The sequence below is a fragment of the Babjeviella inositovora genome, assembly GCF_001661335.1.
Source record: "Babjeviella inositovora NRRL Y-12698 unplaced genomic scaffold BABINscaffold_9, whole genome shotgun sequence".
NCBI classification, from domain to species: domain Eukaryota; kingdom Fungi; phylum Ascomycota; class Pichiomycetes; order Serinales; genus Babjeviella; species Babjeviella inositovora.
Window position 1 is genome coordinate 378,786 of NW_017566846.1, and position 24,376 is coordinate 403,161.

The 24,376-nt window shown below is 48.1% G+C and overlaps 12 protein-coding genes and 1 non-coding gene across 13 annotated transcripts; 7 read left to right on the forward strand and 6 right to left on the reverse strand.

Annotated features, from left to right (window-relative positions):
• Positions 1-81: 81 nt before the first annotated feature.
• On the reverse strand, positions 82-2,846 carry SPE1 (ornithine decarboxylase). Its single transcript, XM_019127160.1, has 2 exons — positions 2,704-2,846; positions 82-1,703 (listed from the first exon to the last, which is right to left on the reverse strand). The coding sequence occupies exons 1-2, from the start codon at positions 2,714-2,716 to the stop codon at positions 199-201; spliced, it is 1,518 nt and encodes a 505-aa protein (XP_018984106.1). The 5' UTR covers positions 2,717-2,846; the 3' UTR covers positions 82-198.
• A 214-nt stretch (positions 2,847-3,060) lies between these two features.
• Positions 3,061-3,146, reverse strand: BABINDRAFT_t275. Its single transcript has one exon. It is a non-coding gene; the product is annotated as a tRNA-Tyr (tRNA).
• A 490-nt stretch (positions 3,147-3,636) lies between these two features.
• On the forward strand, positions 3,637-4,756 carry BABINDRAFT_162462 (protein-lysine N-methyltransferase). The gene has a single exon (XM_019129364.1). It carries the CDS (start codon positions 3,649-3,651, stop codon positions 4,597-4,599), a length of 951 nt encoding a protein of 316 aa, XP_018984107.1. The 5' UTR covers positions 3,637-3,648; the 3' UTR covers positions 4,600-4,756.
• Positions 4,757-5,087: 331 nt separating this feature from the next.
• BABINDRAFT_162463 (uncharacterized protein) lies at positions 5,088-6,209 on the forward strand. The gene has a single exon (XM_019129365.1). It carries the CDS (start codon positions 5,330-5,332, stop codon positions 6,065-6,067), a length of 738 nt encoding a protein of 245 aa, XP_018984108.1. The 5' UTR covers positions 5,088-5,329; the 3' UTR covers positions 6,068-6,209.
• Positions 6,210-6,774: 565 nt separating this feature from the next.
• ATP18 (F1F0 ATP synthase subunit i) lies at positions 6,775-7,335 on the forward strand (the record flags this gene model as incomplete). The annotated part of the gene is made up of 2 exons (XM_019131881.1): positions 6,775-6,862; positions 7,205-7,335. The coding sequence occupies 2 exons, from the start codon at positions 6,775-6,777 to the stop codon at positions 7,333-7,335; spliced, it is 219 nt and encodes a 72-aa protein (XP_018984109.1).
• A 1,211-nt stretch (positions 7,336-8,546) lies between these two features.
• On the reverse strand, positions 8,547-10,949 carry LEU3 (leucine-responsive transcriptional regulator; the record flags this gene model as incomplete). Its single annotated transcript, XM_019131383.1, has 3 exons — positions 8,547-9,294; positions 9,358-10,364; positions 10,557-10,949. Coding segments are annotated over 3 exons (2,148 nt in total), but the record flags the coding sequence as incomplete, so codon positions are not given.
• A 1,293-nt stretch (positions 10,950-12,242) lies between these two features.
• Positions 12,243-13,445, forward strand: BABINDRAFT_9019 (uncharacterized protein; the record flags this gene model as incomplete). The annotated part of the gene is made up of 1 exon (XM_019132901.1): positions 12,243-13,445. The coding sequence occupies one exon, from the start codon at positions 12,243-12,245 to the stop codon at positions 13,443-13,445; it is 1,203 nt and encodes a 400-aa protein (XP_018984111.1).
• A 105-nt stretch (positions 13,446-13,550) lies between these two features.
• Positions 13,551-14,760, reverse strand: BABINDRAFT_167969 (uncharacterized protein; the record flags this gene model as incomplete). Its single annotated transcript, XM_019130553.1, has 2 exons — positions 13,551-14,470; positions 14,526-14,760. The coding sequence occupies 2 exons, from the start codon at positions 14,758-14,760 to the stop codon at positions 13,551-13,553; spliced, it is 1,155 nt and encodes a 384-aa protein (XP_018984112.1).
• A 476-nt stretch (positions 14,761-15,236) lies between these two features.
• Positions 15,237-15,793, reverse strand: BABINDRAFT_162466 (uncharacterized protein). Its single transcript, XM_019129366.1, has one exon. The coding sequence runs from the start codon at positions 15,658-15,660 to the stop codon at positions 15,445-15,447; it is 216 nt and encodes a 71-aa protein (XP_018984113.1). The 5' UTR covers positions 15,661-15,793; the 3' UTR covers positions 15,237-15,444.
• Positions 15,794-16,183: 390 nt separating this feature from the next.
• On the forward strand, positions 16,184-18,027 carry ARX1 (putative hydrolase; the record flags this gene model as incomplete). The annotated part of the gene is made up of 2 exons (XM_019131141.1): positions 16,184-17,868; positions 18,015-18,027. 2 exons carry the CDS (start codon positions 16,184-16,186, stop codon positions 18,025-18,027), a joined length of 1,698 nt encoding a protein of 565 aa, XP_018984114.1.
• Positions 18,028-18,969: 942 nt separating this feature from the next.
• Positions 18,970-19,612, forward strand: BABINDRAFT_162468 (uncharacterized protein). The gene has a single exon (XM_019129367.1). It carries the CDS (start codon positions 19,095-19,097, stop codon positions 19,317-19,319), a length of 225 nt encoding a protein of 74 aa, XP_018984115.1. The 5' UTR covers positions 18,970-19,094; the 3' UTR covers positions 19,320-19,612.
• Positions 19,613-20,009: 397 nt separating this feature from the next.
• BMH1 (14-3-3 family protein) lies at positions 20,010-21,388 on the forward strand. The gene has a single exon (XM_019129368.1). The coding sequence runs from the start codon at positions 20,490-20,492 to the stop codon at positions 21,270-21,272; it is 783 nt and encodes a 260-aa protein (XP_018984116.1). The 5' UTR covers positions 20,010-20,489; the 3' UTR covers positions 21,273-21,388.
• Positions 21,389-22,368: 980 nt separating this feature from the next.
• BABINDRAFT_162471 (FTR1 family protein) lies at positions 22,369-23,658 on the reverse strand. Its single transcript, XM_019129369.1, has one exon. The coding sequence runs from the start codon at positions 23,618-23,620 to the stop codon at positions 22,469-22,471; it is 1,152 nt and encodes a 383-aa protein (XP_018984117.1). The 5' UTR covers positions 23,621-23,658; the 3' UTR covers positions 22,369-22,468.
• Positions 23,659-24,376: the final 718 nt, after the last annotated feature.

The window sequence follows — 24,376 nt, forward strand, 5'->3', positions numbered from 1 at the left end:
GCAAGCTCAGAGGCACAAGCTCAACTCCCGCACTGCTTGACACATGGCCATTCAAAACAATGTGAATGCCATACAAAACGACAGGAACTCTACATTTATCATATAAATGTTCTATAAAAACCTTCCGTAAAACTTGATAAAGAAAAGGAAAAAGAGACGGATAGGAATAGAAAAAAGAAAATAAATCAAAAATCCCGTTTACACTTCAGAAGCAACATAGATAACCTTGGTGTCGGAGGCAAAGCCGTTGAATTGGGTGGTGGCAGCAGAGGTGTAGGCCCCCAACTGTGGAAAGTACAACCAATCACCAACCTCAACCAATTGGGACAAGGACGCCTCGCTGGCCACGCAGTCCAAGCCGTCACAGGTAGGACCCCAGATGGACACAACATGCTCGGCATTTCCAGAGAGTAAATGCTCGCCGTAACGGTACTTCGAGCCGCCCTCGTGGGTCAACACATATGCCTGAGGATGCTGGTGGTCGTACAAGATACAGTTCAAGTTACCGTACACTCCATCGTTGATGTAAAGCATGTCTGGAGTATCAGCAGTGGATCTCTTGGCAATAACGTTGGCAGCCAAGGTGAAGGCATTTGCCACAAAGAATCTGCCAGGCTCGGAGATTACGCGGACATTTCTGACACACGCATCGGCTGGCCCCAACAGCTGCGCTGGGAAGTAGACCTCCAACGCGTTGTTCAAGACCTTGGCCGCCTCGTCGATCTGGGAATCCTCAGGGGTAAAGCCCCCGCCAACATCCAAAACGTCCAAGCTGCGGAACCCGTACGCGTACGCCATGGCAAAAACACGTTTGGCATCAGCTACAGCCTTACCCAACGACGAATAGTCGCTGGCGCCGGAGCCGACGTGGAACGAGACCCCGCGAACGCAAATGTTCAAATCCCGGGCAGCGTGCAAAATCTCAGGCACGTTTTCCATGCGGGCACCAAACTTGGTGGACAAGCGACACTGCGCGTTCTCGTCGTCTGTGGCAATACGAATCAAAACTCCCATGGATGGGTCGAAGCGCGCAATCTTGCGCAACTCATCGACATTGTCAGCCGTAGTCAAGGAAACATCCACCAGCCGTGCGTATCTCACGAACGACGGCTGCTTGCACGGATTCGCGTAGATAATGTCGGTGGAAGGGACTCCGAGAGCCAAAACCGTGGCGATCTCGCCCTTGGAGGCGCAATCGAAACCACAGCCCAACTCGTGCAATACCTGGATGATCTTCACGTCCGGGTTGCACTTAACGGCGTAGAACGGCCTAATCCGCGGAAACTTTGCGCGCCACTTGCGGTACATGCGCACAACTTCGCCCAAGTCACAAACAAATACCGAAGATTCGGCGTCGGCCTCACAGGTCGCAGCGTCGATGTTCTTGGTGTGGTTCCACAAGGCCTGGGAAACCATCTTTGCGGACTTGAGCTGTGCAGTGGTCAAGTGGCTGAGCTCATCGACAATGGCTGCGTCCGGACGCGTGAGCATCTTCTCGCGGAGAAGTGCCTCGTGCACGGCAGAGGAGTCGAAGGCTTGGTGAGAAAGCATCGGCTGAAAGGTGTCGATGGAGGTGGATCCGAGGGTGGTGGTAGCAGCAGTGCTTTGCGATATCAATCTCTTGAGCGAAGTCGCAGTAGAGATGGCAATGGACTGGTTAGCACGTAACCGGCAGAGCAAGGCGAAGGAAATCAGCGTGACTTCTAAAGGGTAAACGGAGAGCGACAAAAAAACTAAAACACGGTGAGTTTTTCTGAAGCAAAGTTAGTCGGTAAAACTAACTAGTGGATTGATGAAGGAAGGTTCTAATGTTCTGTTTCCAGATCGGTGCTCTAGTCTTCTGAAGAAGTGAAAATTAGAGATTAGGTGGGGCGTCGAGAAATGGAACGCTGGTGGCAGTTCCTAAGAGAGATGGTGGATAGCCTCTGATGTAAGGATACACTTTTTTGGTTTTTGGGATGTCTCGTTTAGCGTACTCTAAAAAGCCCCTTGTTCAATGATTGATCAAACGCGGAAATCAAAAAAGTGTAGTAAAAAGAAACTATGGGAGGGTAGTTGATGCGATTGGGGGGTAACGAGGGGGAAGCTTTTTGAGTACTCTTGTTAATTGACCTCTATGCGGCAGCTCTCGTTTTTTACTCTGTGGAAAAAAACGGCAAAAAAGGGATTCTTTACTATATTTCAAGCGACCAAGAATTACACTGGGTTTATTTAGAGGATAATCTGAGAAAGGGGGTTGGAGCGGAAAGGGTTGATTTGTATAGATGGGACTCTATGTGGTTTGATTGTTAGGCGGAACTAGGGAAGAACTGGGCAAGAAATTTTGGACGATTTGTGGATGCGGGTGGGCTTTTATAGATCCGAAGGTGGGGAATGAAAGGAAACATTTTTTTCACAAGCTTGTGTCAATGCGAGGCGCACGTTGACTCACATGCAGTCTAGCAACTAAAAAAAGGCGTTATATGCACGATTTTTCAAATTTTTCACTCGGAGCAACTTTCTGGGTAAAACTTTTGAAAAAGATCTAGATGCATTAATCCCAGGCCGAGTCAAAAGCTGCCCCGGGTTTAGAAGTAAAACTGCGTCATACGTTTCTTGATATAGACAAAGTTTGGGACGCGTGGATTGTAAAATACGAGAGAGCACCTCCAAGCTACACGATAGGCTAATCAGCACTACGCCCACTTGCTAGCTTCTCCCCACCAGGAAAGTCCATGGTGTGTGCCGGAAGGTTCCAGCATGAGCCAATCTTACGTGGCTCTCAAAGGGGGTTACAAAGTTTTTGCTTCAAGTTCTAGCGAAGTGTAGTTGTATTGGCATTAACTTGTGAATGATTTTACCTGGTCGGACCCTGTCAATACTGCTTAGTCTCTATGGGGCTGGGTACTGGATAATGCAGGCTGCTACACCGATTTGTGTGGTAATCGGAAGAGAAAACGTACGCGAATCAATGCTAAGCTCTAATACATGGTTAATTACCAATAATTAAACAAGGCTAAGTCTGCGAAGGCTAATCTTTTGTTTGAGATCGGCACAAATTAGCCAATGAATCAAAAAATATCTCGGAAGGGTGATTCGAACACCCGATCTCAGGATTTCAATTTAACATTACAGTCCCGCGCCTTAGCCAACTTGGCCACCCCGAGTTTTACGCAAGTAAGGATTTTGGGCTTTGTTATGATTAACAAAGAATTGAAAAGTTTAAAGGTTGGAATTAAAAAGTTTGGATGTCAGAATTGAAATGTTTGAATGTTTGAATTGAAAAGTTTAAAGGTTACCGGATTTTTGTTTTTTTACATTTAAATAAAAATCATTTAATAAAATAGCGTGATATGATATTTAATTTTAGTGTTACAATTAATCGTATATATGTAAAATACAACTTGAATATGTATAATTGACTGTTTAATCAATGCACAATTTATAAATATCCAGAATTACTCAATTGTTGTAATAACATAAATAAGGATAGTCACAGTTCATTCCTAGATCGTAAATATATACATATGATGCATATACGTAGAGCACATACATCATCACCTCACCAACTGGGAGAAACAGTACGACTAGTGTAAATATTCGGGGTGCAGGATGAAAAATTAAATAGGCCCATGATGTGATAATGATTCAGACACTTCGTCCAACGCCATGGATACGCTATTTTACCGACTTAACCAAAGAGTTCCCATTGTACAGCTCCACTATGATCCAGCCACGATAAACCAGAAGCTACTCCTCGCACACGTCCAGCCGATTGTGCAGCGCAACCCCTACTATATCAAGCTCTTCTTGAAGAGGTTTATGGATGTGTGCGAGAAGCAGGACATTGAGTTGCTAGATGCATTTTATGAACTCTACTGCGATTTGCTTCCGTCCCAGGAAATGAAGCCCACCGACGTGGACGTGGTGTCGTACTGCGTTGGAGGAAACGTCGGGGACAACGAGTTACGGGACAGGGTGATCTACATGCGGGAAAGCCCCAAGCTCATTAGCGGTAACGGGACCACAGGCTTACGGACCTGGGAAGCCGCCTTGTACCTTTCTCGGTACTTGCTCTCGCATCCATCATTGGCCAACGCCAAAACCATCTTGGAGCTAGGCACGGGAACCGGGGTCGTAGGCCTTGCGCTCAGCAAGTTTACCCATGCTGAAAAAGTGATTCTCACTGACGGGGACTCCAATCTTCTCGATAACCTAAGCTTCAATTTAAGCCTAAACAAGCTAGCCTTAGGACCAGATCTCTCCACCCAGCGCTTGTGGTGGGGTTCCGAAGCAGGCGACAAAGTTCCAGCCAATGACTTGATTGTCGCTGCTGACGTCACGTACGACTCCTCGATCTTAGAATCACTCCTCTACACCATCAGAGACTCTTTCTCCAAGCACGCCCGGAGTAGGGAAGCATTGATTGCCGCCACAATCCGAAATACCCACACTATGCAGTGCTGGGATGACCTTTTGGCCAAGTATCAAGAAAGCGGGGAAATAGTGTGGACGGTGTTGGACCTGTGCGGCGAGCCTTCGCTGCTTTCCCTGATATCAAAATGTTGGTTCAGCCCGGGAACACCGGAAATTAGAATCTACCAGATCAAGAAGCCTTAATTCCGGTCCTTATGTAACATATGAATAAGCCCCTATTTCCAGTAAGGGCAACGGGTATAACGTTGGCATCTATTGTGGTAAATTACTTGCCCTTAGATAAGGTGACAGTCTACTATGTATATTCGTTGATTATAATACTAAGGACAATTAAAAGCGAGGGCTCCATATGTCCTTTTATAGACAATTGGTTCTTCCGGTAAAGAAACTTTTGATTATACTAAAATCACTTTTGAGACGTTATTTGATGTTCTTTTGAGGTACTTTTATGGAGTATTTTGGACACCAAACGGCCCTGTGACATCAAATGTGTACAGGAACGGATTTCAACCGTGAACGTTGGAGCTAGACGGGAATGGTCTAGGGCCCCAACATTCTAGACCCACAGCTGCGCCCTAGACATGGTGACTATCTATACTAATATAGCTTTCATAGATACGTATATTGAGTTTTTCATACTGAAATTCACTAGCATACCTTTTAATCTATTACGACAGAGAGCCACAAAACTCTATTGCCCTCCGGAAGAATCAGCAATGGCAGCGGCGAATGTTAATACAAAGACGTAAGCGAGAGCCGCACCGGAGTCTACGTGGAGACGGTCAGCTGCTTATCGCCGGTAAAAAGCGTGCCGCAAATTCCGTCCACTATATATCTCTCGTATTTGCCAGAGATAAGGGTCCGGCCCCTTACGCTATAGTATCCGAGCTCTAAATTATCTCTCACGTATTCAATGAACAAATTCCTCAAATACATCTTTATTGCGTACTTGGTTGCCAACTACAAGCAGATTCCCGGTGCCTACTTTGTGAGGTTCTACTGGACATGTCTCCGGAGCTTTGGGTTCCAGCGATTCAGAAAAACTTATCCATTGGCCAATTCACGCGGGGTGGGCTCCCATAAGTTGGATTTGTTCCGCCCCTCTATCTTCAAGACCATGTGCTCGGTCTGGGAGATTGACATGTACTTGCACAAGGGCAACTCCACGTACTTTACCGAATTGGACATGGCGAGAACGCAGCTTCTCGGACAGCAGTTACAGGTGTTTATGAACAAGTGTGAGATCAACCATTCTGGCGAATTCAAGACCAAATCTATGAAGAACTGGCCGTGGTTCCCTGTTGCGGCGGTGGAATGTGTGTTCAAAAACGAAATCAAGGCGTTTCAGAAGTACGAGATTCAGAGCCGGATCTTTGCGTGGGACAAAAAGTGGTTCTTCATCCTTTCCAAGTTTGTATCGTACAAAAAGGATAAAGAGGGGAAGCAGACCGAAGTGCTCCACACCGTCTGCATCACAAGATACGTCATGAAGAACGGCAGAAAGACCATCAGGCCCCAGGAAGCGTTCGAAGCCTCGGGCTTGTGGAACGAGGAAGTGGAGAGACTCAACCGTGAGGTGTATCTTCCGCTTGTGGAGCACAGAATTGATACCGATGCGTTGTTTAACATGGATATGACGTTGCCACAGTAAATGCCAGGATGTAATATTTAATAAGGAAAGCTGGAAGTTGCAGGTCAGTAGAGGTGATTGATGGCCATTTGGTTCGGTTTAACCTGAAAGCTGGAACAATAAACTGAAATATGATTATTTTTGTAGGATAAATCGAGGAAAGAAAGGATGGAGAATGGTTTACAGGAAACTGAAACGAGGTAGTTATACGTCAACACCCACTCTAGATAGCCCATAATCCCCTAGTATAGTCTTAATATTCCCTTAGCAGTGTCACCACAATTGTGACAAGGCTCACCTTATTTTACTCGTCAACTATGGTTTACAGTTTCCTAACAGGCCAACCGTGACCTGAAAGTTTGTTGCCTGGTTATGCCCGCCCAGACTCCTGGCCAGGTACGCTATATGGCACCTAATTTACCATAGATATTATATACAAGGTTTACATTATTTTAATATCTAGAAGCCTCTGTACCGCTCCAGAACCGTCATTAATTTTATAAATATATCCAGGAATGAAAGATTATGATCGGTAAGTTTAGTGCATATACCAAAGCACGTGAATACCACGGTTACCCGTCTTCAAAATTCTCTTCCTCTGTATTCTCATTCGCCAACCGCCTACGCGAACTATCCCCGAGAATGCCATGCACTAAGAAAACTGAAAAATGGTACAACAGAGGAAACCTCGAAACCCCTTCTAGTGTACCAACAATTACATATCCAAAATGGCTGTCTTCAACCCATTCGCTTTCTTGGCCTACAAGAAGTTCCCAACCCCACTCTTGAAGCCTTACTGGCCATTCATGCTTGGTAGTAAGTATCAGCTACCGCGTCAGCAAGATGAGACGATTGAGGTTGAATGGATTTGATGGAGGGATACATTTTTCATTTCGTTACGGAATAAACTACAGGGATAGTTCAAATGAAAGAACCCGATATGTAATCAGGGGTGAATTCCACTATCGTACTATATGAACCCAAAGGCTTGAATGTGATTGGCCATGACATATACCCAAACCTGATCATGAACCCTGATTCCTTGTCATCATTTGTCTTTACTCACCATCTAACCCTCTCAACCTTTGTTCAACTTTCCAACTCCCTCAACCGTTTCTCTTGTAGACCCAACCTCTGCATATACTAACGCGCTTCTAGTGGCTGCCACCGCCGTCTTGATCAACCAGGCTAAGGAATTGTCCCAGGACTCCGACGAGTTCATTAACCACCCAAAGCACCCAAGATTTGCCAAGGGCGGTAAGGTCATCGACCTTGAAAACAGAGATTAAGTGACCGATGACACGTCATATGACTTGTTGCGGGGCTACTTACCACTAAAAAGATGTCGCCAACTTAACCGCGGCGGCATCTATTTTGTTGTCATGCGAGAATGAAGGTCTTTTTTATACAATATATTTCACTTTAGATTACATTTCCGTATTTGGTATACGACAATACAAACAAAAACATACGTTATTTATGACTTTGTTAGGGCTAGCAATGCTATTGAAAACGTGACGAGATTAACAGTTCTGGCACTGAGACTGTTGCTGAGATCAATAGTGAAGACAATTAAAGTGTTGTTGGCAGCATGAGTCGATTAGACATATTTATGCCTGTACGGCCGTAGAGCTTCTCCATAACGCTAACGATGCCAGGATTCCCCAAGAATCTTAGTCGCACCGTGAAACTCCAGTTAACCGTGAGTGGAAGCCATCCAAGGCATTGAAAGGTGAAAAAAAAAGACATTAACCGTCCCATGTATCTGGTTTAAAGAACCAAATGTTTTCAAAGCCAAATACACCATTCCCCAGTTATGGCAGAGACCAAATCATGGCTTTGGACGAGCCAAAGAGATTTATAGAGGTTGGTACGTTCAAACCGGTTTAGATACTTCACGAGTAAAAGAACTATACTAAGCATACCCATTGCTATGGAACCTATTTTTAGGTCGCAACCAACTCTTCGTCATCCATATCTTACGTGCCTTTGACGGCTACAGTATCACAGCCTCCTTCAAGTACTACTAGCCTATCCAAGCTTTAACCCAATACCATCTTATAAATGCAGCTAAACAGTCAAATACATAGTACATCCCAACCTTATCATATATAGTTCAACCCTAAAGATTGTTCAAGTCATCGGCATTGAATCCAAAATCGTTCATCACCGTCTCAACATCCTTCCAGAGCAAGTCGTTGTCCCAACTATCAATATCCCAGGAGCCGTCCAACGGGCCAGTTGTAGGCGATTCGTTACCAGCTTCAGGCATGTTCGGCGTGTTTTGCGTGGAGGAGTTGGCGGAGATCGTACTGACATGGCTGTTGAACTGTACACGTGGCAGGGCCGGGTAGACCGGCTCGTGCAAGCCGAGTGGCGAGGGGTGGTTGGCGGGACTCATTGAGCTGGCCGTGCGCGCGGCGCGCATGCGCGCTTTTGCGTCGCTCCGTCCCGGCGACTCGCCTAGCCCGGGCGACTGGCTTGCGCGCGTATCGGGTAAAATTGGCTGGGGATCCAACGGCACTGTCAGGATGATCTTCCGCGCGTCATTCTCGGGACGCAGACGCTTCGTGCTTGAGCCCGACGACGATACCGAGTGCTTGCGCGAGCTCACCGGCTGGCCCGCATCATTGACCGCCTCCTCGTCTGACGAGCTGTTGAACTCGTCGGAGATGAGCGCTACACTGGTGCTCGTGCGGCCCTTGGTCATGCTCACCTGTTGGCGCAAAATTAACAAGCAGTCGAAAAAGATGGAAGCAGACATCTTCCCGTTGATGGTCAAGCCAGTGCTCATCAAGTTTCGCGCGTTCATCAGGCCAAAGAGCTGCCACATGTTGCGCATGATCCCCGACGAGCGGTAGGCGAGGTCGTGCTTGAGGATAGATGCACGCAGGGCGAGGCGAACCGCCGCCAGGAACATTTCCTTGCCCGAGCCAAGGTCAAGCACGTCGCTGAGGGGGGAGTGGGAAAGTTTGGCAATCACACAGGCAGCCTGCCAGATCGTGAGGATGTAGACCGCTGGGAGATACTTGACAAAGCGCTTGGTGTGCTGTTGCGCGAGCAGACAGTGCTGGATGAGTGCGAGCGCGGCGTTGTACGCGCGCACAAGCCCGCGGTCGAGCTCGAACTGGGAGATGCGCGCAGTGTCGAGGAAGTAGTAGGAGAGGAGGTGGACGCGGCCGGCGAGGAGTTGGAATTTGCGGTACGCATCGAGCCTAGACCCGGTGCCAGCTAGGTCTGGCTTTGGCCTGGCATCTGGCCCGGCATTTAGCCCCTTACCTCGCCCTGCCCGCACCGCGCCGCCGTCCAACCTCTCCTCTAACTCGTCAAACTGTTTCCCTAACACATGCAACAACGGCAACCGCTCCGCCGGGTCCAAAATACCAAGCGTGTCCGTTCTCTCCGAGTTTAATGTCTTTGCCACCTGGTCCTCCATGTGCGCAATCTCCATCATCTGCTTCAAGCTCTCCGGAAGCGGATGCTTCGCCGTGTGCAACACCGATGTGTCAAACGAGACAAAGGCCGGAAACCCAAAGGCCGTGGCAATGATTTGCGAAACAATGTTGCAGCTGATCCACGTCTGGAGGTTTTCGCCCGAGAGGAGCGATGGCGTGGACTTGCCTGAGACCACCGAGTCGTACGAGTTGCCCGAATTTCCGCTCGGGTGGTGGATCCCCAAGCGGATCGCGTTGAAGACGGCCGTCCCGACGGTCGTCCATGAGGTGTCGGCGCTGAGAGAAGAGGTGAGTGGCGGCCAGAACGTCCAAAGGAGAAACGCCTGGACGGAGTAGACCAGCGAGTCGTTGAGAATGGGCTCGTCCATTTCGCTGGGGTTGTAGCGGGTGATGGGCGAGATGGTGATCTCGGCCAAAACCGACTTGAGCACCGGCACGAGTTTCATGAGGAGCGCCGGTGAGTCTGGCGCCGCGTAGCGACGGAGACCTGTGAGCATCACGGTCCAGAAGAGCGCGGGACAGAGGCGATAGGTTCTTGCCGGGCCCTTGTAGACGTCGACCACGGGCAAGATGGGATGGTAGTTGTTGACGTATTCACGGAAGAGACCGGCGATTTGGGAGGGAGAGAGGGAGACATCGCCAATGGTTTTGGCCTCACAGGCGAGAAGCTCGTCGGGGAGGTCGTAGACGGGGATGGTGTAAGAGGAGGAGGAGGGTGCGGGGTGGACCAGCCGTGGCCCTGCCACGGCGGGGCGACTCGTCATGTCTGCGGCGAGGGCGAGGCTCGGCAGATTCTGGAACCCTCCTCGGTGGTCTTGGACCGGCCCAAGACCTATAGGGATCTGCCCAGGAACAAGAGGTATCTGTCCTACGGCAAGCAGCGAGCCCACAGCCGGTGTGCCGAACTGACGCAATGGCGGCATCCCTGGCGACGGATGGCGCGCGCTGGGACTACTGATCCCCGGCGACATGTGCGCGGGTATCGGAAGATACGGCCCGGGGCTCGGCACGTGCATCTGCGGGAGCATCGGCGAAGCGCGTCCTGTGCTCCCAACACTATGTATGTGAGTTGTGTTCGGGGTGCCTTGGTTGAAACTGCCATTGGAAGTGCCATTGGCGCTATAACCGACATTAAACCCGCCTCCATTGTTGTTTGTATTTCCCGGAGAGGCAAGCGATTGGAGAAGATTTGCCGCACCCGCTTCGGTCAACGTTTTGCGCAACTCCTGGAACTCCTTCTCCATCTGCGCGATGCGCGCACGCTTGTACGTGCGCTTGTAGTCGGATTTGAGGGTACACGGGAGCCCGCGCTTCTGGCAACGGGTACACGGACGCGGCGTCTGTTCGTGCGCGTCACACTTGGACTTTTGCTGGCGGCACTCGACACATGCCATGCGCTTGTTCTTTTGCTTGTCATCGTCGTCGTCCCGAACCGAGGGTGAGGATTGCTTGGCTTGTGGGGCTGTGAAATGCCCGTGCTGGGTGTGGGCATGTTCGTGTTGTTGGGTGTGAGCATGTCCGTGCTGTTGGGGGTGGACTTGCCCTTGATCATGTGGCCTCTCCAACATGTTCCTCTGCTGGGGGTCGAGGTTATCCATCTTGGTCATGAAATGTTGTTTAGATCTCTTTGTGTCAGCCACTTTTATTTTTTCTACGTCAATGTCAATTGATGTTGATCGGGGCTAATTTTTTTCGTCACGTGTAGCCCGACGCGCCAGAGCCTGAAACTCGGTGCGGCTGGGCGGGGTGTTGATATACCCTGGGCTTACCCGTTCTGATCCAGTTTCAAAAATGCCAACTTGTACGCCTAAACACCGTTTTGTTCTTGGCCGCAGGTCGAAATAAAGGACTGAGGATTTACCGTATAGACGTGATGGTTGACTCAGAGGTTGTTGATGTACAGGCCGAGATGGTGGATGGGTATCAGCCGTGCACCCCGGGCTCGTACTTATGTCGGATTTCTGTAGGACAAGCTTTTGGAAAAAAAAAAATTGGAGCTTGACCCGAGCAGTATATATTCTCAAAAAGCTGGGTGGGTTATTTTGACTTCCTGGAGGCCGAATGGTGGTTTCCATTTCCTGGAGGCAGTTTCTGTCTGACAAGGACAGGCGAGAAAGGCATGTTTGTCGGGGAAAAAGGAGTTGTTGCTGTTTATAAAACGGAGGATGTTATTTTTAGCGTATTAGTTTTATAGATGGCGATGATAGTATTTATATACATGATTGTGGCGAAATAAAACCAGAGATTAATTCCCTGGTGTATGTCCGGGACTGAAACAGAGAGCAGTCTGATGGAAGCGAGAAGGGGAATTTCCTAGAATGAGAAAGTTACCCGGAATTTAAGTTTAATATTGACTCAACCATTAACAATAGACTGATGCCTAGACTGATGCCTTGACTGATGCCTTGACTGATGCCTTGACTGCTGTTTATAAACTCATTCAAACTCTTTGGCGAAAATACAAAAACGTCAGTAGTTCTGGTATTGTCCTTGTAATTAACCATGGACCCATAAAAGTCCTGGAACATACTCCGATTCCGTGATTTAATAATTTATCGACCTTTAGTCTTCTGGATGTCAGATTACAGAATTTTCGTAAATAAAAGCGGAACCCGTGAACATACATTCTCACATAGGCCTAAGCTTGGCCAGTCACGTGCCATAAAATCAACATGAGACGCGCCCTATATTCATCCCAGCTTCTTTCACCTCTACTCTATCGACGCGCCTTAGTCTTGTCTATGTCGCATCCGTTTACACAGCTGACCGAGAAACGCACGGTGGTTCTTCTGGTTGGATCGCGCTTCATACGGGCCGGGTTTGCGGGCGAGGCAGTACCGGAGATCCAAAGCTCCACTTCCGATTCGACCTGGATTCCTACCCAGAACACAATATACGTATCTGGCAGCGGTAACCACGCGCTAGACCACCGGAGGAATATCAAAAGTACCCATCTAACCCCTTTACACCTCCATAGTACCGATTTACACCGCCGACGGTGGCTCTGGAGTTATGACATGCTCGCAGTGGCCAATTCCCAACACCAAAACTACTTTGACGCCATATCCAGGCACTTGGAACGCTTGCTCTATGACATCTACACTGATGAGTTGCTTGTAGATCCCAAGAGCTGCCAGGTGATTGTGGTTGACCCCGTTTTGTTTCCCACACCCTTGAAGAGCATCCTCACGGAGGCGTTGCTTCATCGACTACACGCTCACTCGGTGGTCTATCTCCCGGAACCGGTGCTCTCGTGTATAGCAGCTGGTACGAGAAATGCGTTGGTGGTGGATCTCGGCTGGCACAATTTCACGGTTACGCCGGTGTACGACCTTAGAATCATCCACAACGGGTTGAAAAGCACAAATCGGGCCGGGATGAGACTTCACTACGAAATGGTAGACGCACTGGGAGAGTCAGATTTTGGTGCAATAGAGAGTCTCATTACAGAGGTGTGCTACTGCGACGAGCTAGGAAGTGAACGGCCTTCAGCGCCTGAAGACTCTGAAACGTTCTCTACTCGGCTCGGAGTGTCCATTCCCAACCATTTGCGACACCTGGTACTTGAAAAGTTCATGTTCCCCGAAACTGAAACCCCAGATGACGAGGAACATAGCTTACTAGACATCATTTCCGAGGCTTTGGATACCTTGCCAATCGATGTCAGGGCCACCCTTTCCTCTAGTATTGTCTTTACCGGTGGATTGGCAAACATCCCGGGGTTGAGAACGAGAATTTTACGGGAAATGAGGGGTAGGAAACCAGGTGAAGTTGCGGCTATTTCGGGGTTAGGTCCGTGGGCAGGGGCTAGCATGTACTCTAACTACGTGGCGAGACCGCACAAAACCATGGAGGTCCGCAGAGACAAGTATCTCGAAGCGGTGGGTAGCTACCCTATGCCTGATTGGCTCGAAAATATCTACCGTAATCCGATATTGGAATGACCGGACTCATGCGTGCTCCCTCACATATCCTAGTGACTGGGTCTTAATGAAAACTCTCAAATCCTACAAACCTCCTGAGAAATAGAACCTTTAGTGTACGGCTAATTAAAACTGCCTATTCTTTATCTGGTATAGGCCCGCCGGGAATCCACTCGGCTGAGGATACAGAGAACTGTGCCCACTTGAATATGTCCTTTTAACCAGATTCACAGTGTTGCTTCTCAGCAAATGGCTTGCCTGAGCCGGGTCGGAACTAGACTTGGAGCGGAACTGGTGCATTTCAACCCCGTCACTACTCTCATGCCTCCCTGCGTGTCTTTCCCGAGTAGAGTCCATCCAGTATTCCTCACTGTTTTGTGGATCATTGTTGGCCTGTAAATGCTGCTCACCATCGTCTGTATCATCGATGTGGACGTACTTGGCCCAGGGATACTTTCGGTAAAGATCGTCCGTTCTCATATCACTGGTGGGGAAGAGCCCTCGAATTAATGACCTCAATCGGTAGCCAAAGTTAGTCGTTGACTCATCTTTCTCTTTACGCTTGGCAAAATAATCGTCCTCAGTCGTGATTCCCATTTCTTGCATGAGAATCGCCATAAGGGTGGCTTCGTCGTTTGCTCCGGGCCCAAAATACTCCGGTATATCGTACAAGGGACCGCAGGCGGCAACCGCACGCCTTTCGACACTGCTCAAATCCAAGGGGGTTCCATTACTTGCCAATGGCTCCCCCATTGGTTCAATGTGCACCGTTACAAAGGGAACTATTGGTTCTCCTAGTTGGTATGAGGGGGTTACTTGTCCTGTAAGGTTTCGGGGAATTTCACCTGGGACGGAAAAGGGTGCCTCAAAGATCTTTGATTCTTCCTTCACAATACGGAGACTGTCTATAGCTTCGTCTTCACGTAGTGGTATCTCGAGAATGCTAACATCTGATTGTCGGGAGATTTTCACCTCGTCGACTGACCGCACCAAGGTCTGGCTGTTATGTGACCTACTCAAGTCTCTAAGTACTGGCTTCACGGTCGCTGCAAAAGGAAAGGTCAGTCATTAGTCTATTTTTAAGCTGAATGCTTTACTTACAAGCTGCCAGGTGCAGCCGGTTGGATTGAGATCCAAGTCCAGCGGGCCCCTTGAACGAGCCGGGCATTTCATACTTCAAATGGTTTAGCGGGGGTCTCAAGGTCTCGAAGCGGTTTTCGCTATCCGTCACGTTTTCCTTACTGTTACTCATACTTGAAGGAGCAGAGTTAGCGTTTGGACTGGCCCTTGGGGCATTCTGAATGCCAATCGGAGACATACGCAAGGTTTGGCTCATATTTGGTTGTATGTGTAAACTGATGTAGATTATTAGAATGGTATATATCATTATGGGCAATAATTTGGTTTTTAATGAGGTGCATGTTGCAGATGCCACAGAACCAAACGACATAGTGCATATGCATTAGTGGAGTTGCTCAAAAAAAAAAATGCCTACCGGAATTATTGAACCATAATAATATAACACATCCATAGCCAGTATATCGAACGTACAGATGCCAAAATCCATCATACTTTCACTCGTTTGATACGATAATGTATACTATTAGATTATTGATTTTGGTACAGTTCAATAATAAAGTTATACGTACATCTTTTAAGGTATGCTCTGGCCCTGAGGGTAGTTTAGCGTTAGACCTTCGGATGGTTAACATAACCCTATAACGTTTCTTGAGTCAAGCTTCACACATGCTTGATACGGCATATTTCGGTCAAGATTCACATATGCTTGATACAGTATTAATTTTCGGCCAGGTGAGATACAATAGCTATATTATAGATTTATTCTCGTAGCTATATAGTAATCTTAGATAGCATCAGGATACAAGTGCCTGCTTGTCTCTATCAGCCAGGTGTATATACATATACTCAGCAATCCCGAATTCCGCCATAGGCAGTGACACTGCATTTTGGAATTATGTTTCCTCCACAATGAGCAGGCTACCTGGCGCCACTCATGCGCCTATGTAGCTTTATTGATTCCAGCAGTGGTCATCAAGGTGCCCACGTAGTCCTGGAGATACTGGTTTTCCACCTCATAACGCGCGCAGGACCGCTGGGTGTCCTTTGCCGTATATAACAAAAACCCGAGGTGGCTTCTCAACTCCAAGATCCGCTGCACCGCCGCCTCGCGGGCTTCAACTTCGCTATCCAAGGGGGTATGTGGAAGATCAGACATGTCAAAGGATACCACTTTCGAGGATAAATAATAGATGGTGGTTGCGTCAGAAAATAATAGATGGTGGTTGCTTCAGAAAAGAATAGATGTCTGCTTCAGAAAAGAATAGATGTCTGCTCCAGAAAAGTATCGATGAGGTCCGTCTCAATGAGGGTGGAGAAGTTGAGATAAATACTTTATATGCCGGATATATCACTTTTATGGCTGTCATACCCCCAAAACCAACCCATTGGCAGTGTATCCCTCATAATTAATGATCAGCCTTATCGCCTACGCAAACAGAATAAAGTAATTCCAACTAGTTTTTTCCCGTGGTTTCCCAGCCTTCAAGCTCACAAGAAAAGACATTCAACTGCAAAGGTTAGCTTCAACTCCTGCGGTTGTGGGTATTTCTCATCCAGCGCGCGCCGCACGATGCAAGAATTTTTTTTTCCGCAGGAATTTTCCAAATTTTTCACTACACTTAAACCACACAAGTTTCTGCCTATCTACCCTCTCTTCCACCACATTTCACACACGCACCATGGAATTAGCCGTCTCCCACGAAGATACCGACATTTTATTGAAGGAAAAGAACATCTTGAATGAAGATGTCTTGGACAAGTACCGTTTGGCGGGCCAGGTCTCGCAGACCTGTCTCGTGTACATCACCAACTTGATCCGCGACTCCTACCACTTGGGCACACACAAGCCGTACACCGCTGCGGAATTGTGTCTCTTGGGTGACTCTTACCTCAAGTCTGCGCTTGAAACTGTCTACAAGAAGGGCTCCAAGGCCGTCAGAGAGAGAGGTATTGCCCAGCCAGTCACCATCGAGTTCAACGAGATCGTCGCCGGCTTCTCCCCCGAATTAGACGAGGCCTCCAACATCACTTTCAATGCCGGTGACATTGTAACTATCACCTTGGGGTGCCAGATCGATGGGTACACCGCCAACGTGTCCCACACCATAGTCATTTACCCACAGGGCCAGGCCGATGCTGAGACCCAGCAGGTGAAGCCGGCCGGCCCGTTGTTGGGCGGCAAGGCCGACGCTGTCTGCGCTGCTCATATCGCTACTGAGTCCGTGATTGCGCTCGTCGGTGCCTCTTTGGCCCCAGAAAAACTTCCAGCCGCGCTCAACGCTGGCTCCGTCGTCACCGGTTCCCACATCAGAACGCTCGTCAACAGCATTGCGGAGTCCTTCAACTGTGTGGTTGTTCCAGGCTCTAGAATCAGAAGAATCCGCCGTTTCTTGGCCGGCCAGGCTGAGGGTGTGGTTGCCGAAAAGGAATACAAGGGTGTTGTGTGGTCCGAGTCCGATCAGGAAGAAAAGTTGTTGAACATGTCCACCAAGTACTCCGCTGATGCCTCCTCCGAGATGGTCAAGTTCGACAAGACCCACAACTCCGGTGTCACCTCCGACTCTGCCATCCCTACTGACGAGTTTGTCGTCATTCCGGGTGAGGTCTACATGGTTGACATCAAGATGGCCACTTTGAGAGACATCCAGGAAATCGGTTTGGTAACCTTGGAGAACGTTGACCAGTTCACCGGCAAGAACCACAACCAAACCACGTTCTCCGCCAAGCCAAGCATCTACGTCAGAGACTACGCGCTTTCCCACCATTTGCGCCTCAGAACCTCCAGACAGATGTTGTCCCAGGTCGACAGAGAGTGCTCCGTGTATCCATTTAAGTTGTCCCACACCTCTGCCAACTTCCCTGTCGATGAGTCTAAGGATGTTGAGGCCCAGATGAAGGCGATCAACGCCGACATCCAGCAGGCCAGGTTGGGGCTTTCGGAGTTAGTCAACAGACACTTGGTCGCCGCCAGACCAATCCAGGTTGCCAAGTTTGTGCCCTTGCAGATCATTCTCAATACCGCGAACCCTACCGGTGCCCGTGGGTTCGATGCCGAAAAGCCAACCCTCCCGGGCTTGGAATTGCCATTGCCAAGATTGGGTGTTTCCTCCTTGAAAATGAAATCCTTGATGAAGAACTCGATTGCGCTTCCGGTCGCCAGAGAGATGGCCACCATCGTGTTGAACAATACCGGTGCTACCAGTCAACCGGAAGTCTTGAGATTAACCGGTGGTAAGACTTCTGTTCCGTCTTGGGTCCACTCTGACCTTCAGTTGAACGGTGAGTTGGCCCAGACCGTCTCCCAGTTGATGCAATTGACCCAGGGCAGATTTGGCATCAAGGTCCGCGAGTGCCAGCCGTTCAAGCTCCAGAAGACTGCCACCGAGTCCATGGACTTGGACTAATTTCAACCACTGTACTTTTATCATGCCAAGCGCCTTTTTCGATCTCTTTCTGTGTACAATATGGACTAGCAACCTGTTAATTTTTGCATTCTAGTGGCGTGTAGAGCTGCAATAACTAACGTAAGCCTGTAGAAACTGACAAATAGGATTCTATTCTACGAGCTGTCATGGTGACTTGTGATCTAACGTTGCGAGATAATCTTTATAAGATCCGAGCCGGACGGCTGCAAGGTGAGTCTGAACTGCGATTAGAGGTGGAGTAGGAGCCTAGCCATATTCAAAAGACTCTGGTTCAGCAGCAACGAATACAATCGTTTTATAATCAGGTATAGCTAAAGCCTGTCACTAGTGGTCGTCACCGGAAGATTAGCTTGTCTGATTCTAGTATAGGTGCAAACAAAGATGCAAGGGGAGAAAACATCAATATCCAACTGCAAGGGTGGAACCCATAAAAGGTCGTGAAGTTTCCATAAACCCATAGCTTCAAATCCTCCAACCTGATTCCTCGGATTCTGCCTTCAGAACCCTTATTGCGTCCTTACAAAACCTGAAAGAAGCCTCTACAGGCAGACCAGAGAGATGCCGAGTTACTTCCAACGGTATGGATCAAATCACTCCACAAAATTTATAATTTCCACGTTTACTGGACCGAACTTATCAATACAAGCATGGTACAAAACATCCCCATATCATGATCTACCGTTTTGCCAAGCTCCGTCCCGATTGTCCGTTCATTACGTACAGGCAGGCGGGTTCACCACCCGGCATGGGTTGTATCATTGCATCCCCAGAGCTGGTAGCCTCAAGAAACTCTTTCCGCTGTTTAATTTTTATCCTAATTATCTAAATAATGTTAGCAAGCCCCGGATCTTTCTCAGCTCCATCCCATCGTGAGATACCCAACATTTACCAGCCAGTAGGGCCTAGAAAACCGTACTATACGGTGATGGACTTGGCACTTGCATGAAAATACAAATGAGGATGCCGATTCCAACCAATGCCGTTTTATCATTTGTCAGATGAACAATTCTTCTTATTGGACGGTATGAGGTGCCATATACGAGGGGCCCGATGTATTATGCACCTCGCCGTAAGCAGCCAAGACATCCCGTTAAACCTAGATGGGAAGTCCTAGGCTTCCAGCTGGGTACCGGGGTCCATCGACTTCAAACAAGATGCTTTCTCAATGGTTCACGCCAAAAAAAAATACGAGCTTAAAGAGACTGTTACCGTGCCTACGGAAACTACGGCAAGTATCTATGCACTTCAAGGCGTATTACCGTTCCCGCTTCCGTCTAGTCTCCCCAGTTCGCGGGTCGTTAAGATACTGCCGGAGACCTATTTTAGAGATGTATCACCCCGCGTATACCCTGCCAGACGCAGACCTGGTAAAAGACTCTGTAACGGCTGACCGGTAGTTTGCGTATAAACTGAGGCCAACGGATTTTATAATTCCAAATCAAGGCTCCTTAAGCTTGGCTGAATGCTAGATTCCGCAGAATTAAGGCCATGTGCCCTCCGTTTCGCAACCCCCGCCGATCACCAATGGTTAGAAAACGCGTTGGCTTGCTGCATGGAGGCGCACTAGCGCGCTACTTTGCCGGGCCGGGTGAACCGTGGTAAGCTGGAATGACCAGACAAGTCTTGTAAAACGTAGTTTCATCTGTTGCACCCCGATTTCAGATGGAGCCTGGCGGAAATAGCCCCGATACTCCAAGGTGTGGCAAGCTCTATAAGCCCCGTCTTATTGGAGTATCGGGGCTCGCAACTCCACTGTCGCCATGTGCTGCATGGACGTGGAGATATTTCTTTCTTTTTAATCCTGCACCTTGTCCGACGGCTTTCCATTGATTTCCAATTGCCTAATACAGCGATATAGAAAAGCAAGATCTAGCGTTGGCGCCCACACGACCGGCACTGCCAGCAACTACGCCTCCAGTTTGCTATTAATATCCCGCGTGCAGCAGCTATGTCCTGCACCGAAACGTCGAAAAAGGTCGTCGCCGGCCCATTTCCCCCCTTCGAAAACCGCTAACTTCGAAGATGTTTATCGTCTTGCCCCGATTCGAATTCTCGCTACACGTAGGCAAAACACACTGTAAAGAGACTGTATATCTACAAACCCAGACTCCTTCTCTCTCTCCCCTAAAAGAAATCCTCAGTATTTTTTTCCGCATCCATCTGTATGTATATTTTGCTTGATTGATTGATAATTGCACGGCTGCTGGGCGGCTACGGCGGATCGAAAGCAACCAAGAAAGCCACCAGAGCCTACCCAACCCATTAAACTGCTTACTCTCACTGTTCTTGTGATTGGGGGAGGGTGGCTAGTCCTACTTAAAATGGTTGGATGGCAAATCTGTCCAATAAGATTGGGCGGCTAATACGCCACTGAGGGACCTGCCGACAACAACGCCACTTTGTCCTTTCGTCATCGCATCGTGAAACCCAATGCCCTGGCGATTTGAACGCTGTCAATTCTCGTATTCCACGTGCTTGGAAGGTACTCGTGGATAAAAGTAGCGCCGCGCCGTTGTCAATCACTTCCACGGTTCAAGACTAACCCCTCTAGATAGCCATAATGTCCACCTCCCGCGAAGATTCCGTCTATTTGGCTAAGCTCGCCGAGCAAGCCGAACGTTACGAAGAAATGGTCGAAAACATGAAGGCCGTTGCCTCTTCCGGCCAGGAGCTCTCCGTTGAAGAACGTAACTTGTTGTCTGTTGCCTACAAGAACGTTATTGGTGCCCGCCGTGCCTCCTGGAGAATTGTCTCCTCCATCGAGCAGAAGGAAGACTCCAAGGGTAATGAGGCCCAGGTCTCTTTGATCCGCGACTACCGCTCCAAGATCGAGGCGGAGTTGTCCAAGATCTGCGAAGACATCTTGTCTGTTTTGACCGACCACCTCATCCCATCTGCCCAGTCAGGCGAATCCAAGGTCTTCTACTACAAGATGAAGGGTGACTACCACAGATACTTGGCCGAGTTTGCCATCTCTGAGAAGCGTAAGGACGCCGCCGACTTGTCTTTGGAGGCCTACAAGGCTGCCTCTGACGTTGCTGTCACCGAGTTGCCACCAACCCACCCAATCCGTTTGGGGTTGGCTTTGAACTTTTCCGTCTTTTACTACGAAATCTTGAACTCCCCAGACCGTGCCTGCCACTTGGCCAAGCAGGCCTTCGACGATGCCATCGCCGAGTTGGACACCTTGTCTGAAGAATCCTACAAAGACTCCACCTTGATCATGCAATTGTTGCGTGACAACTTGACCTTGTGGACTTCTGACATGTCTGAGTCCGGTCAGGACGAGTCTGCTCATGCGCCAGCTGAAGACAAGTCCGAGGCTAAGCCTGAACAAGAGTAAATTTCGAATACATATGTCTATTAAACAAAATCCAAAAAAAAAAAAGCAACCCCTTCCAGGAATTGGAAAAGTGGTTCGCTTTTTCATCCATGCAAATGGAATGGGCGGTCCCCGTCTTTATATTGTTTTTTTTACTTTCTGTTCTATCCTCCTTCTGTTCTTCCTATCCTTTTCTTCTGCCTTATCTTTTTAGTTTTATAATATAAAACATATCTTATTTTGGCTGGTTGGCCTAGGGTTTTGCCACCAGGGTTGAATGTGGACCGATTAGTTGGGCCACGAACTGGACTGATGTGGCAGTCAAGGACCAACCTTATTGTCACTTACATATACCAACGTTCTATGGTTTCCAGCAAACCTTAAGCGTGGACCTGGTACAGGGTGTAAAAACCGAAGTGGCTACACTTATTCTTTGGTGCGCGTATGTCATGCTTATGAGCGTTCGCTTACGGGAAATTTTCAGTACTGGTATATAGCCACAAGAAGGAAGTCTATATATTGTCATCGCTCTTGTGGTGTGCTTAATGGGTAATAGTGAATACAGTTGTCTAAAAGGGTATTGGCTGCTTGACTAGATATGTGGAAAGAGAGATGGGGTTCTTATGGGATATAAGGATAATCGTATCACGCCATCTGGATGAATGTGATCTGGATGAATGTGATTTGGATGAATGTGATTTGGATGAGCTGAAGGACATTTGCGATGTTCAAGAAACACCAAATAACTCCAGTTGGCGTTGACGTGGTATCCTTTTAGACTGGGTTGCGAAAGGCCACAGCGTTCAAGCTAAGCTCCTTCCACTATATTACTCTTCGCATTCCAATTTCTGGTCCATTCAAAACGCTGAATGTTATATACATTATCTAAATTGTGTAAAAGATCAAGGTTGATGCTTGTTTAGGGTAATACTACTTTGCGGTTACAGATGTGACCTGTAGTCCGCTACGAGCTGGTCGATATGATGAGCAAAACCTGAACTATATAAGATAGGAACGATATTAGTACACCAGTGACACTATTTTAAGAACTATTACAAGTGCTGAAACCCAAGCAGCACAGAATTGAAGATAAAATGTAAAAATTAAGTGATTAAAGCTCGCCTAGCGAGATACCGAAGAAAGTGTGAACATGAGAAAAGTGTGAGTGAGTGAGTGTATGTGTGTGTGTGTGTGTGTGTGTGTGTGTGTGTGTGTACTTACATCTTGTTAACTTCAAGAGAGGCAGATCTCTTCGGGAGAGTGACGTCAACTTCGTCACTAACCTCAATCTTGTGCTGCTTCAATTGATCAAACAAAGCATCCTGCTCCTGCTTGGTCAACTCATTCTTCTTCTTGTTCTTAAGATGATACATTGGGTTGAGTTCAACTAATCTCAAGCCCTTGGTAAAAGGCAAATGACCAGTCTTCTCTTCAAACAACATCAAAAGGATAATAACGATCAAACACAACCAGTAGATATTGTATGCAATAACAGAGCCATAGGTGGCAGAATTCTGCCAGCCCAAAAGAGCGTTAAACACATCCCACCCGTTGTCCACTTCGGGGTTGCAGCAGTTGACGTGCCAGACAGACTTGGTAATGTCATAGGTACCTGGACCCGAGCCGTTTTCGGATGCATCGCCACCGGTTTTCTTGTTATAGGTGTAAGTCTCAAAGTACCAGACACCACGGGAGAACAAACCGGCAGAAATCAAGTAAAGAATACAAGTAGAGACAACCAAGAAAACCTGCATACCAATGGTGGAGCCACCATAGTACAACACACCGCCCACCAAGATACCGGCGATCAAACCACAAACGACAGGAAGAGGGAAAGAGGTGGCCGGGGATCCGATACCAACACCACCAACAAAAACAACCGCTTCCAACCCTTCTCTCAAAGTGGTGATGAACGGCAAGATGAACATACAGTACTTCTTAGTCAAATATCCAATCTTCCATCTGTCCTTTCTAGCGGCAGGAGGCTCCAACAAAGCTTTAGCCAACTTGACTCTCCACTTCTCTTGCATCTTGTTGATTCTCAACATAGCAATCCCCATGAGGGAAATCAAAACCGTGGCGATAATACAGAAGATACCTTCCCATAAATCTTCAGACTTCCCCCAGATATCGTTCAGCAACCCGTAGAAAACACCTATGAAGGCACCACCGATGCACAAACAAACCGCTAAACCAGCGGCCGCCCCGACCCAGACCTGCTTTCTGAGTCGTTTGTAAATGACTGGGTCATCAGAAGCGCCCCCAAGACCCTGCTTTAAGAAGGCGAGAAGAACCGAAACCACGATAACGGCTTCTAAGGATTCTCTGAAGACCACAAAAAAAATTTGCACGTTAAATACATCAACCATCTTGTCTGCGATTTCTTTTCCTTAATTCAATAGATCAGAAACGACACAGTTATTTGTTGAGTAATGTGGTGTTAGGTTCCAGGAGGAGAAGCGATAAAGGAGAGGTTAATCTACTTATATAGGTTAGAACCAGAGAGCTAAAGTCGGGTGAAAAGATTATTCCCCTGACGCATATTCAAATTAATTAAGCTGTGGGAGATGATTGCCAAGACAAAGCTATATGCATCATTTTGCGGCACCCCGGGAGCCTATGGCACGAGATGATATCTACAGAAGCGGTATTTGTGAAAAATCCAGCAATTCAGGATCTAAGGCTTTTCACTAGAGATGTATCCCGCGTGCGTGAAGGTGGTTTAAGCTAATTACGCAGTACCAAGACGCTAATAAAAGTGCTTACTCTCCCACCAGCCTGGGTTCAACCAGCCGATCCCTATCCGCTTAACCCAGTTTTGTCAAAACAGGTAGTCGTACATGGGGATTGGTGCAGCCGCATATGCAGCATGCTGATCGGAAGCTCAATATCCGATACATACAGTACGGGATTGCGTGCACACGTTAGATATCGGACTTAGCCTACAGGATTGGCCCATTTGTGCGAGGAGGGATAGTGGTGTCATTACTTACTATTGGGCTAGACTGGGAGTGAATCATGGGCTGTACGTTATTGGATGCTCATAGTACGGTTCAACATCGTCAGGGTCTGACTTAGGGTCTGACTTAGGGTCCGACGATTGATGATCAGGGGGCCTTAAGGGT